This window comes from Dendropsophus ebraccatus, chromosome 4, assembly GCF_027789765.1.
Source record: "Dendropsophus ebraccatus isolate aDenEbr1 chromosome 4, aDenEbr1.pat, whole genome shotgun sequence".
NCBI classification, from domain to species: Eukaryota; Metazoa; Chordata; class Amphibia; order Anura; family Hylidae; genus Dendropsophus; species Dendropsophus ebraccatus.
In genome coordinates this window covers 146,267,214-146,281,176 of record NC_091457.1, presented here as the reverse complement: position 1 = coordinate 146,281,176, position 13,963 = coordinate 146,267,214, and the positions used below count along the sequence as shown (strand labels likewise).

General features: G+C 44.2%; 1 protein-coding gene across 6 annotated transcripts in view; it reads left to right on the top strand.

Annotated features, from left to right (window-relative positions):
* The window catches only part of MRTFA (myocardin related transcription factor A), a 49,261-nt gene that overhangs the window by 24,097 nt on the left and 11,201 nt on the right, over positions 1-13,963 (top strand). For all 6 annotated transcript variants that reach the window (XM_069967363.1, XM_069967361.1, XM_069967362.1 and 3 more), the window contains 5 exons: positions 362-417; positions 4,516-4,591; positions 5,695-5,856; positions 11,048-11,208; positions 11,632-11,766. In XM_069967363.1, coding sequence (XP_069823464.1) covers positions 362-417; positions 4,516-4,591; positions 5,695-5,856; positions 11,048-11,208; positions 11,632-11,766 — 590 coding nt within the window. The remainder of the gene's footprint in view (positions 1-361; positions 418-4,515; positions 4,592-5,694; positions 5,857-11,047; positions 11,209-11,631; positions 11,767-13,963) is intronic.

Below are 13,963 nucleotides of genomic sequence, written 5' to 3'. Positions count from 1 at the left end.
CTCTCTATGTATACCGGAGCACAGTTGGCTAGTGGGGTGTCAGATCTCCACTATTTAGACCGGTCCTTAGAACAGGCCATGTTTTTCCCAGTAAATGAAGATATCCAATTGGGGTACTCCGCCATCCTTGTCAGGCCCCAAAGACTTTGAAAGATGCGGCATTGCGTATATCTGACCTTTGCTCTATTCACATGAAGGGGTTGCTGGACACCTATTTTGTGATTGATAGTTGGCCCTTTTCTATTTGAACACTTTTCACCTACCCTGTGGATATTATTGAATATGTATGCTTCTATCAGTAGTACTTACATACAATACTTATTATTGCATTGTATTTGAAATTTTTATCATTTGGTTTCAGCATTGAAGAGCCCGGCATCTTTTCATGAACAGAGAAAGAACTTGGAGAGAGCAAGGGTAAGGAGCAACATTGGACGTAGCGCTTTGGGAAATTCTTATCTATAAGGCCATTCCTTCTTTCATTCTTATGCTGTGTTCTATATATCCTTATACTGTATAAATACAGTGTTTAGAATATTATACAACGTTGTGCTTTTTCCTCATCTTGCCTCTGATTCATGCAGGCTGGCCTCCATTGCATGCATATAACTTGCTAAGCAACCTGGGATTATTGTACTGATGGCATTGCCCCTGGAGATCATAGTCGGTGGTTCTGTTCTTCTGTTCACATTGGCAAACATATTCATTAAAACCCCAACCGAGTGTCAGTAAAAGAGGTGTGAGCTGCGCCTTCGTCTTTACATCTTACCCAACTGCTTGCTACATAGGTTACATGATCGCTAGGTATTATGTAAAACGCCAGTTTTAGTTTAGCTCACACAACTTAACAAAACAAATGCACAAAGATTTATTAATTTTTTTTTGCCAGGTTGGTGGTAGATGCAGCATTCAGCATTTGTAAGCCATTTTCACTATACAGCCAAACAGCAGTGTAGTCACAACAATTGACACATTAATATTGAAATGAATACAGACACTGGGTGATTGCCAGGTTCATTTCGATATTGAATGCTCCGTCTGTTCACATGCATTTCCCCACAGGGCTACATCCTGTTTCTGTTCATAGCAATCATGTTACAGATTGTTGTTAGTTACCCTAGAAGCAAATATATAGCGTGAGGCCACCTCCTTATAGCAGCAGAATAACATTTTACTTTTACTTGCTTGGTTATCCTGTTAATGCCTGCATAGCATACTGTGCATGTAGGTGTTGAAGGGGTCATCCAAAGATTGAGTTATGCCCTATCCACAGGATGGGGATAACTGGCTGACTGCAGGACACCCCACCGATTATGGGATCTTAGGAGCAGCTGCCATTTCTTTATTCCCTGACCATGGGGCTTCTAAACATTTCTTAGCACTCATCTCTACAATGTTTGTAAGCCCCAGAATAAGTAGAGCAGGAGAGGTTTTCTATGGGGATCTGCTACAACTTTGGACAGTACCTGACACGAACAGAGGTGGCAGCAGAGAGCATTTTGTCAGACTGGAAAGAATACACCACTTCTGCAGGACATACAGCAGCTGATCAGTACTGGAAGACTGCTTTTTTTTTTTTTAAATAGAAATAGTTTTAAAATCTGTATAACTTTCTGAAGCCAGTTGATTTTATTTTTTCTTTCTCTGAAGCTCCCCTTCAAAGTTAAACCTGGTCCTTTAATAAACAAGTCCCCCTTGTGTCACTGTCTGAGGAAAAATAAATGTTACGGCTCTTACAAGATGAAGAGGAAAGAAACCTAAATTGTCTGAACCTTTTATAAAGGCTACTCAGAATTATACAGTTTGTCAGGCTGAATGAAAATTTGCTCCACCCGAGCCACATGATCTGGACACTGCTATACAAAAAGCATTGACTGGAAAGAGGGTAAAAAGCTTAAATGGCCACTGCACTTTCAACAAACTTTAAATAACTGAGTGTAAGAAAATTTGTAATATGCCTTATGAGAAAAAGATGCTTCTTTCTGCACTTATTAGGCTCCTTTCCTGTTCCCTCCCTCCTGGACACATCATTCACAGTGAAATTAAAATCTGTGAGAATACAGAGCCATAGGCCACAACAGTACAGAGTATCTCTGCGAAACTTGCATTAAATGGCGGCCATCCACTCAGTTTCAACAGTGTGTGAACACAGCCTTTCTGTAATTTCAATCCATTTCTGGTTTTGGTTACAAAATACTGTATGGGAACATGGCCTTAAAGTGTCACTGTTTATTTTTTTTATTTATTTTTTTGCCGAAAACAATAGTACAGGTTTTAAGAAACTTTGTAATTGGGTTTATTAATTGAAAAATGCATTTTTATCATAGAAAATCAGTTTAAATCTCCCCCCCCCGTCTTCATTGTTTTCTATGGAGAGGGGAGGGTGGAGGCAGATGAGGCACAAAAACAGGACAACAAATAGTTAATTTACAGCTACATCACCGGGCTATCTCCTCTGAAGTCAGCAATGTCTTTCATACAGCTCTCACTGTGTAATCCTTTTGTTCTCTGCTGCCGACTAATCTCCCTCCTCCCCCCTCCCCTCTCCATAGGTTACACAGGGCTCAACTGATGTAAACGAGTCAAGATATCTTGATAATGAGCAGTGAATGAGAGAGAGGAAGGAGGGTGGGACCTGGGGAAAGTCTTTTTGAATGCAGATAATGGCGTATTTGCCTAATAAACCCAATTACAAATAAGAATATGAATAGTAGAGAATAGAAGCTTACATTTCATTAATGAACACAGTCTATTCCGTACGTTAACCATTTGCAGATGTTCTTATATTAACTATTTATAAATTATTTATATGCACTTACTAAGAAGCATTAAAAACTACAGTCATTCTGAACAGAACAATGGCAGAGGACACATAGGTAATTCCTCTAGACTGTATTCAAGTAATACCCGTAAGCAGGGTCCAGAAAACGCCAAACAATTCCATGTAACATCACAGCAATACCACAGCATTAATGAGAAGCTGAATTTGCATGCTCAGTCATTTAACAACGAAAGCCCAGGGGGATGGGTGTCAGTATCGGCCTTCCTTCCTCAGCAGCCACAAGCCTATGGTGTGATGTACCTCTGCCGCATTGGGTCCTGACTGCTAGGCACTCTCATTATTGACTCCATGCAGCAATGATACAGTATTTATAATGGCAGTGCACATGCTTGATGGCCTCTGTTCATTCTCTATGGGACTTCTGAATACTGCTGAACTTGCCAATGTTTGGCAGTCCCATAGACACTTGATGGAGGTATGGCCAAGTATGCCCTCTCCTGCTCCATTAGCTTTGGGGACAGTTGACCTCCGTTCTTGTGATCAGTGCAGTCCTAGTGTTCGGTGATCAGTGCAGTCCTAGTGTTCAGCTATTAAAGGGGTTATCCAGTGTTACAAAAACATGGCCACTTTCTTTCAGAGACAGCACAACTCTTGTCTCCAGTTCAGGTGCAGTTTGCAATTAAGCTCCATTCACTTCAATGGAACTAAGCAGCAAAACCCCACCCAAGCTGGAGACAAGAGCGGGGCAAGTGGTCATGTTTTTGTAGCCCTGGATAACCCCTTTAATCCCTATCCTGTGGGTAGAAGATGGATTATCCCAAGATTAAAAGTTTTACTTGATAGTCTCCAGTGCAAACGTGAATAGTGTCTTTTAGATGCACATATTCCAAGAATGCTCATTCAGTTGACTTCTATTCTCCCTGACTCCCCCATACACACGGACACTTGGCTTGGTTGAGTGTTCATGTGTTCTCAATGAGGAGAGAGGATGGGCTTGTTGAACTCCAGCTGCCTGATTTCTCTCTACCCCGACATAACATGATCACACAGCTTTGCTCTGAAAGGAGAAGTCCGGCGAAAATTTTTATTAAAGTATTGTATTGCCCCCCCAAAAGTTAAAGAAATCACCAATATTCACTTATTACGGGAAATGCTTATAAAGTGTTTTTTTCCCTGCACTTACTACTGCATCAAGGCTTCACTTCCTGGATAACACGGTGATGTCACTTCCTGGATAACACGGTGATGTCACTTCCTGGATAACATGGGAGCTGTGTGGGCTGTGGCTGCTGGAGAGGATGATGGCAGGGGGACACTGAGGGACACAGGGCACTGGAGGGACACTGAGCATCCCCCTGCCATCATCCTCTCCAGCAGCCACAACCCACACAGCTCTGGGAGTCGGGTCGTGACATCACCATGTTATCCAGGAAGTTACATCACCATGTTATCCAGGAAGTGAAGCCTTGATGCAGTAGTAAGTGCAGGGAAAAAAAGCACTTTATAAGCATTTCCTGTAATAAGTGTATATTGGTGATTTGTATAACTTTTGGGGGGCAATACAATACTTTTTAATAAAAATTTCCACTGGACTTCTCCTTTAAGTGTATGGGCACCTGTATTCACATATCATAAATAATAGTCTACTAAACTAAACATTACCAGCTGTAGGTTTTACTTCCCCCTTTTACTAGGTTTGATTTATTTATTCATTTTTTTCTCCTGCTTTCCAGACTGAAGATTATTTAAAGCGTAAGATCAGGTGTCGCCCCGAGCGCTCAGAGCTGGTGAGGATGCACATACTGGAAGGTATGGAAGCTACTTGTATTGTAAAATCTGCTATGACCATTAGCTCCCCAAACTGGTCACGCTGTAGAGTGGAGAGTTAAGGCCCTCATACACCTTCAATAAATGACTGCCGAATGATTGTTCGGCACAGCTGAGTGTGTTCTCTTTGGGCCCTATTACACCAACAGATATCTGACAGATTGTCTTACAGATTTTTACAGACAAATCAAGGAATGGATTTGAAAAGAGGAGAAATCCAGTCTTTCCTTTATGACCTGTTCTCTTTATAGTCTATTCCTGGCTTTGGATGCAATAATCTGTCGGATATCTGCTGGTGTAATAGGGCCCTTTGGGGAGGGTTAAGCCTTATCTCTCCAGAACACAGGGATCGGGCTGTGATTTGTCCTTCATGCCCGACCCCTATCTCTATTGAGATTATATGTTAAAGGTCAGTCGGGATAGCGCCATACACCTTATACCAACTGCAGAGCCTGCCATGAGTGGCAGATAAAGCTGGTAAAAGTATAAGGTATATGGGGTTAGCTCCACCGATGTCTCCTTATTGTAAATCGTCAATATCACAGTGTGCAATTTGGCTATAAGTGGCTTTAAATCAAATTTTATACAGCATTAGTAGTTGAGTTCTGTTTGTCCTATTGTTCTTTTTTTTTTTTAACAATGTTTTATTGAAGTTATACATAAATACAAAGTGATAAGAACAATCATATAATAATAGATAAACTATTACAAGTCAGTACACTCATATAAAATTACATAAATAAATATAACAAACCATTAAAACAAACAAGGAAGCAACCAATTATTGCTCTAACATACAAATTAAGTAAAATTGTATCATACTATGCTCTATATCAAGTACAGGTAAGTACTCCCAGGGTACCTCTATCCGTTTGTGTCCCAGCAGAGCACATCCTACTGTGAAACTCCATAGCCAGAACATTTTTTTAGTATGTGACCTAGTATGTTTGCTAGTGCCGACACAAATCCCTGGATGGAAGTTGTATTAAATGCTGCTCATTGCCTATCACAATCATGTAATAGATGGTAGCGGCGAGGTGGCCATTTATCACAGTGCCATGTTTATTTTATGTTCCTTCATACAGAGACTTCAGCTGAGCCTTCCCTTCAAGCCAAACAGCTAAAACTGAAAAGAGCACGCCTTGCAGATGACCTTAATGAAAAGATCTCCCAGAGGCCTGGTCCCATGGAACTTGTGGTTAAGAATATTCTTCCAGTAGAGACCAGCCTAAAGGAAGCCATAATAGGTAGGCAACATAGCCGCACATCTACCTGAACACTTGATACATTTAGAAACTTGGATACATTATTTCAGTAAAAGTATGTACCCATATGATTAACTTTAATGTGCAAGATTTTCTTTTTGCACTGTTCTGTATACAAGTACTGCTCCCAATAAGAAGTTTGTGTGCCTGTCAGCACGGCCACTGTCGGATCAGCAGCAAATTCCTCTCTTTATCCAGAAATTCGGTTTCCATGCCTATGGACTACTCCGCGACAGACTTCCATTACATCATAGTGGAGGTCGCACGTATTTCCATCACATCGTGCTTCGTAGCCTTGCGAACTTGAAGAGAGGAATTTGCCGCTGATCTGGCAGCAGCCGTGCTGACACGTACACTTTAAGGGCTCGGCCACACTAGCGTTTTTCTTTTTTTCTAACGGATCCGTCCATATTAATTTAATGGATGAGCATAACCTTCTGAGCAGACTGATGCAAACTGATTGCAAAAGGTTCATTTTTTTAGTGGTCTGTTTGTATTTTGGCTTTAAAAAACTGACTTTTGTACATCAGTCAGCATCTGTTTTTCTATCACTTTATTTTTCTTCTTTGGCTTCTTGCTGCTTCTGCGAATGCTCAGTGCAAAAACGGATGAAAACAAACGGATGTGAACAGAAATACCTTCCGTTTAGATCCGTCCTCATTGACCATAATGTAAAAAAAAAAAAACGGAAATGCACTTTTAGTTTGTGATCCGTTTTTTTTTAAACGGAAAGAAAAATACTGCAAACACTATTTTTATCTCCGTTCAAAAAACGGATCTTTAACGGATTGCATGCAAACAGAGCACAATTAGGGCAAATGGAGCACGCTAATATATCATGGGAATCTATGGGGATTATAACGGATCCGCCAGTTTCCGTTTTGCCTAGTCCAAAATGGAAAAGGTAGACTGAATGGTGCCGGATGGTCAAACGCTGATGTGAACGTAGCCTAAGGGTACAAACACACACAGCAGATACGCTGCAGATTTGATGCTGTGTTCAGTTATTTAGATCTAATCTGCTGCGTATCGCAGCAGTAAATACCCAGCGTATAAGCCGTGTGTGTTTGTACCCTAAGTCGGAGTTTGGAGGCTGCTTGAGGGGGTGTGGCGGTTAGTGGAGGGACAGGCAGGAGAAGAGGTGATTAAGCGGGGGTGGCGGTTAGTGGAGGGACAAGCAGGTGAAGAAGTGATTGGGGAGGGGGTGGGGAGGTGAAGAGGTGATTGGGGAGGGGGTGGGGTGGTGAAGAGATGATGGGAGGGTAGTCATCACTTCTATTAGTGGAGGGTGTTAAATTGGAACTCCAGGTAGAGGTTAAAAAAATGAAATTTCTGCAGAAGCATAACGCATTACTTACCTGTCTATCCCAGTTTTGAAACTACCAAAAATCCATTTGTTTGGGGGGATTTTGCTCTGTTTTGTGTTTCTGTTCTTCCAGGTTTGGCATTTCCCAGAATGCAATGCTTTCCTTTATGTGATCATCACAGCCCCCACCCATTACAATCAATAAAATTAGTGCAGCAGCTGCTTCTGGCCGGTCAGAGATGGTGAATCAGTCAGGGGATTGGGTTATCCAGCCAAGCCTCCTGTGACATCACGCCCTGCCACCTGTCTGCATCATCAGCAAACACACAATGTGAGACAGAGACATGGAAGATTTGTCTCCTGGGGGGGAGATCAGAAGGAGCAGGAGACAATGTGGATCCGCACAGAGGCCATATTTTTTCACTTCCTGGATTTCTATCAGCTACCAGTATGGCAGAACCGTACAGATACAGTAATACATTGTATAGACACATCTATATAACTTTTAATAGAAAACAAGTTTTTCTTATCCGGAGTTCCCCTTTAAGAATGGGACAAAGCTGCCAGTTTGGAGGGGTTGGTTGGGAATGGAAGCAGTACTGGTACCAGTGGTGTATAGTGCTGCTATAGAGTTATGATGTGCTGCACTGTAGTAAATGTTTGGCCCTGCTAGAAAGGTATTTTCTGTTGTTCTGTGGTATTTGGCACTGCTGGGGGTGATATGGGTGCTGCATTGTCTAGTTCGGGTTGAACTGTAGTTTGTAAGTATTGGTGAAGCTCCAGTATAAATTTGAATTGTCTTGTAAAGCCTGGGTAGAAAAATTGCGTCTGAAACTGGAGACTAAATTGTCTACTTTTGACTCAAGACCTTAGTTTTCCACAAGAAGGGGACTGGGGGGGTGACACAGGCGACTGGTGGGAGCTGGAGGGTAACCCAGGGGACTGGGGGGAGGAGAGGGTGACACAGGGGACTCGGGGAGCAGGGGGTGACACAGGGGACTGGGGGGAGCAGGGGGGTGACAGAGGGGACTGGGGGTCTCTGAGAGGGGACTGGGGGTGACACAGGGGACTGGGGGAGCAGAGGTGACAGAGGAGAGCTGGGGGGTGACACGGGACTGGGGGGAGCAGGGGGGTGACACAGGGGACTGGGGGGAGCAGGGGGGTGACACAGGGGACTGGGGGGAGCAGGGGGGTGACACAGGGGACTGGGGGGAGCAGGGGGGTGACACAGGGTACTGGGGGGAGCAGGGGGGTGACACAGGGGACTGGGGGGAGCAGGGGGTGAAACAGGGGACAGGGGGGTGACAAAGGGGACTGGGGGTTTCTGAGAGGGGACTGGGGGTCTCTGAGAGGGGACTGGGGGGTGACACAGGGGACTGGGGGGACCTGGGGGTCACTAAGAGGGGACTGGGGGGAGCTTGGCACACACCCCTCCTCCTCCTCTCACCCCTGGCAGCAGCGCTCTCCTCTCAGCCGCACATGCAGCTCCTCGATCTCTGGAGGAGGAGGCTGCGGGGACTGCAGGGTGAGGTGATCACATCGCTTCAAGTCCTGGGGCTGTAAAGCAGGATCGGGGGGCTGCACTGCATCCCCCCATCCTGCTGAACAGCCCCAGGACTTGAAGCGATGCGATCACCTTGCAGTCCCCGCGGCCTCCTCCTCCAGAGACCGGGGAGCTGCATGTGCGGCAGGGACGCTAGGGGGCGGCGGCTCTGCTAGGCGGCTGTAGAGTCCTGCACCGCTTACCTGCCCGCACCGCCGCCGCACACCTCCCACCACCACCACCGCCGCCGTCCACCTCTCCGTCGTCTTCGGGAGGCCGTCCGAACAGCTGCAGCCGTCCCTGATGCTGGCCCCCCTCTGCCGCGTCATCAGTTGTTCAGCCGCGATTGGCTGAGCATAAAGTTAAAGGGGTAGTCCATCCAAAAAATTTTCTTTCAAATCAACTGCTGCCATGAAGTGACAGAGATTTGTAATTTACTTCTATTAAAAAATCTCAAGCCTTCCAGTACTTATCAGCTGCTGTATGCCCAACAGGAAGTTGTATTATTTCCAGTCTGGAGAGCAGGAGGGGTTTTCTATGGGGATTTGCTCCTGCTTTGGACAGTTCCTGACATGGACAGAGGAGGCAACAGAGAGCACTGGGTCAGACAGGAAAGAAAACACAACTTCCTGCTGGACATACAGCAGCTAATAAGTACTGGAAGACTTAAGATTTTTTAATAGAAGTGAATTACAAATCTCTGGCACTTTATGGCACCAGTTGATTTGAAAGAAAAAATTTTTGGGTGGACTACCCCTTTAAGCTCAGCCAATCGCAGGTGAGCAGCTGATGAGGGCCGCACTTACAGTAAAGCTACCATTGAGGTGGGGGCCGCAAACTAGTGTCCCGAGGGCCGCAGTTGGCCCGCAGGCCGCGAGTTTGAGACCCCTGCCTTAGAGGAACATTTCTGTCAATTTCTGTATTACATTGCAGTGAGAACCTGTTTTAGTATATTTGTAATTTTCTGTTGATGTGCCATAACTTTGTGTAAACTAGTTCCTGTCCTGCATCTTTTAACTTCCTCCCTGGGCTGTCTTTGCACAACAGTGAGGGTTACCTAACGCTTTTTGGAGGATCGTTTGTGCAGCCAGGAGTGGCTGCTCTGTTACAGCACCACATGCCAGTGTTTATACTGCTATTTGTGTTATGCAGAAATAATACACTGGCTGATCAAAGTGGAGGCCTGCTGCACAGCTCGTGTCCCCACCTGTCAGTGTTATGCTTGCCATGGCCCATAAACCACCATGTACTTGAATGGCTGCAGTCAAAGGGATGGGAATATGGTAAACCTGTCTCCTCAGGTGAGACTAACCAGCGACCCCCCCCAAAGCAATAACCAGAAGTTCACAATTTCCTCTTTTTATCTCCTCTCCTTCTCTTCCTCTATGTATTTAAAAAGTATAATAGCAGGCAACTTCTGTTTCCCTTGTTAACACATAGCTACAATGGCTTGTTCATACGGGTCAATACTCCAGAGTCACATTATATCGATCACATATTACAAATGGTAAACCTAATCTGACGTATTCCTGTGAAGTGAACTGTAGTTATGTTTAGTAATCACAGATAGTCTCCTTTGGGTGTAACCTCGCCTATAACTTCCTTTAGTTCCGGTAACACCTGCCTAGTGGTTTAGATATGAATGCTCTCACTTGACAACATCTCAAGCTAATTTTTTGATACACAGAAGTAGGGATGGGAATTTAATCATGAAAAAAAAAAGAAACTAAATGTGGCGTCTCTTAACCGACCTGATCTCCAGCAGGTCGTTTTTTTTTTTTTTTTTTTTTTTTACGCATAGACCGCTTGATCACATAGCACAGGCCTTCTGGGTGAAAAAATAAAAAAAAACCTGCCCTTGCTTGGTGTAAGGGCTGAATCATCCAGGTCATGGGAGCTACACATGTAGTGGGCATGCTTGTCACCATTGTATTGGTTCAGTGATCCTGGTATATGCCAATGCGTTGGCTTCAGGGCCCCTGAAGGGTGGCAGTCTGTGTCTGTCTGTTGGAAACTGGTCACAAGGAACCTCAGTTGCTGTACAGGAGGATACACACCATATAGTATATAAAGACATATGTTAGAAGAAGCATGACCGCTTTAGTGCAATTAACAAAAAAAAACAAAAAACTGCAGTTTGGCATAACTGGCTTGCAAAAAAGAAGGTGTGTAGTATAATAATCCTTCTATAATTGTTACCGGATTACATGTTTAATCATGATGTTGATTTAAGCCATAATCGCTCAACACGACACAGAAGTTTGTTCTATACTCAAGTCCGTTCACTTTCCCGTGATAAAAGCGTACCTCTGCTTATGTCACAGACGTCAATTACACCAAGGTGGCAGACAGCTCTTCCTTTGATGAAGATAGCAGCGATGCCTTGTCTCCTGAACAGCCTGCCAGCCAGGATTCACAGGGCTCCATACCATCTCCTGCAGATTCCAAACCTAGTGATGTGGTGACACTTCTGTCCCCAACGCAGGTGAGAACAGCTATGTATTATACTTGGGGAGATGGAACAAGGCCTAGGCCAGTATTTTTTTCCTCAGTTTCTCACAGGTCTGGTTGCCTATGGGGAACTCCTTGGGTATCTTCAGCAGACATGCAGAGAAGATGCTGACCGAATAGACTGCAAAATAACCAGTGAATTGAGAAGTCAATGCTGCAGTTATTGGTGGAATATACATACGTGCCAAAAGTAGTCCAGTGTGAACAGTGTTCAAATCCCCTAGTGAGGAGTTTTGCATAATTTGAAAAGGGGAGAGGGGTGAATAAAAAAAAACCTCAAGAAATGGACCATTGACCTGCTTTAAAGTAGTAACAATAAATCTTACATAGATACAGTAGAAGGTCAGAAAAGTTTTTCATTTTCTTTCTTATTTTTATTGCTGTTCTTTACTTGCAGACTCTCTTTCGAGTGCAGCTAGGATCAGAATATGCAGAAAAGAACATTCCCTCTGAGCTGCCACAGTCCGCTACTCTCAACATCAGCAATGGCTTCCCAGTCCCAATGAACAAATCCTTTTCAGCGGTCATAAAGGTAAAAGTAAATAGTATACGATTGTTTTGCCTAGAACATGTTAAGGGTTTATTTTCAGGCTATTTTAAAGAGTGTCTTTCCATATACTATTTATGAGTAATTTGCTTCTAAAGCCAATTCTGTCTCTTTCCGTCATCTCCGGGATCTGTCACGTGATGCAGTGACTTCACCGACTTGGCCGATCTCTAGCTATGTATAGGCCTGGTAAGCTTTCAGAAAGTGGGTCTGTGGATGGTCCTTCTTGAACACAGGATGTCACAGTGATTCCCTGGTCAGGGGCATGCCTATGCAGTCTGTGGGGACACGCCTCACTGTCTCGATAAGGCTGTATACAAGAAAGGAGGTTTCCATTCCGTCTGTATAAAGTGTCTATACTGTTTCCTGGACATCTAGGCAGGTATAGAAGACGAGCGCTGACTTCCAAGACACTTTTTATAGATGCTGTCCTGCAACAGCTGCAACAGCATCTGTACACATCTTCAGGGTAGAGATCTGCCAATCAGAAACTCACTTAATTCTCTTGCACAGGATGCTGGCGCTTGCCTTCTCTTTTTTCCTGGATGTTGAGGCACGCTCTCTCCCACTCAAGAGCCACTGCGCATGTTCACCAGACGTGGCTACGCACAGAGTGCTGTGAATCATGCCAATATAGGCGTGATTATGGCGAAACCCAGCTCCGGTACTGCGACTAGTAGGACCAAAAAAATGACTACATAAAAGCTATTAGCATACAGTACAGGAATCGATATAAGTATGTTTTCTGGGTATACCTGGTGGGCAGCCAAGCTATACAAATATGTTTGTTATGAAGTACATTACAGTGGATAATTACAGTTTAAGGGTGCACCAAATTTCACACTGTGAGTTTGCAGGGAAATCCGCTGCAGATCCTGTTATAGTGAAGTTCTATGGGGTCACATACCCGCAGAGGAATTTTCATTTGCCTGTGGATATGTGACCCGGCCCCTTTAACCCCCCATCGCCCCCCTGCAGCCCCGACCAGAAGCATACATTACCAAATCACCAAAAAAAGGTTTTAGGGTGCCTTCATATGTACAGGATCGCTGCGGGTTTTCATTCCACTGCGGATATGTAAGCAGCCCCCGGCCCGGAGTATACATTACCTGCTTGGCGCTGCGGCTGTGTGTGAGGCTCCCGGCTCTCGTCTGTCCCCATCAGCCAATCAGTGCTGCCGTGTACTGATTGGCTGTAGAGAGCGAGGGGAGCCGGGAGCTTCACACAGCCGCGGCGCCAAGTAGGTAATGTATGCTTCTGGACGGGACTGCGGGGGCTTAAAGGGGTCGGCTTACATATCCGCAGTGGAATGAAAATTCCGCTGCGCATATGTAACCCATAGACCTTCACACTACACGGATCCAAAGTGGATTTTGCTGCAAACCCGCAGTGTGAAATCTGCTGTGGATCCCGTACGTGTGAAGGCACCCAAGAACCTTTTTTTGGTGATTTTGTTTTTTCTTTAACGATAATCATCTCATAAAATAGCTATAGGTTACTGCAGTAGAGGTTTACTCTCTGCATACTTCATACTTTTCCCATTATAGATGTTAATGCAGTTGCACTAGCCAGACTGTAGAAGAGGCTGACCACATAGTATATAGGGATGAGTCACAGACTGTGTATAATATGCAGCTGGTGTTTTTACAGGCATCATCAACATCATGGTGTTATTATTGTTGATAAAGATCTATTGCTCAATTTTGCAAAAAAATAAAAAATAAAATGAGCCAAACCACTGGTCCCAAGTCAGTCTCGTACATGAGCCAGCATGATAAATTCTTCCTTTTATAGTCAGGAGCCATAGAGCATTTACAGCTGGATCCATGGTCTATGAGAAATGCCACTGATAAGATTTTGACATTCACTTATTTGATTAATCCAATAGATATCAATTATGGTGAACACCACTACTTGTGAATTTTTGTCCCTTTTCCGTGCTTGTGGAAAGGTCAATAATAGGAGCTATTTTATTTAATTTAATAATTTGATTGTTTTGACCACTTTTTGTGTGAGACCCTGTGTTGCTGCAGCTCTTATGTAGCAGAACCTCTCCCCCCACCACAATTATTTAGAGTTTATGATCTCTCAATAGTGCCACTAGTACAGAGCCCTGTTTTGGGTTTTTTTTTTTATTACTGGGTGCTTTGGGGCTGCTGTGGGTGACCAAATCTGCAGGAAA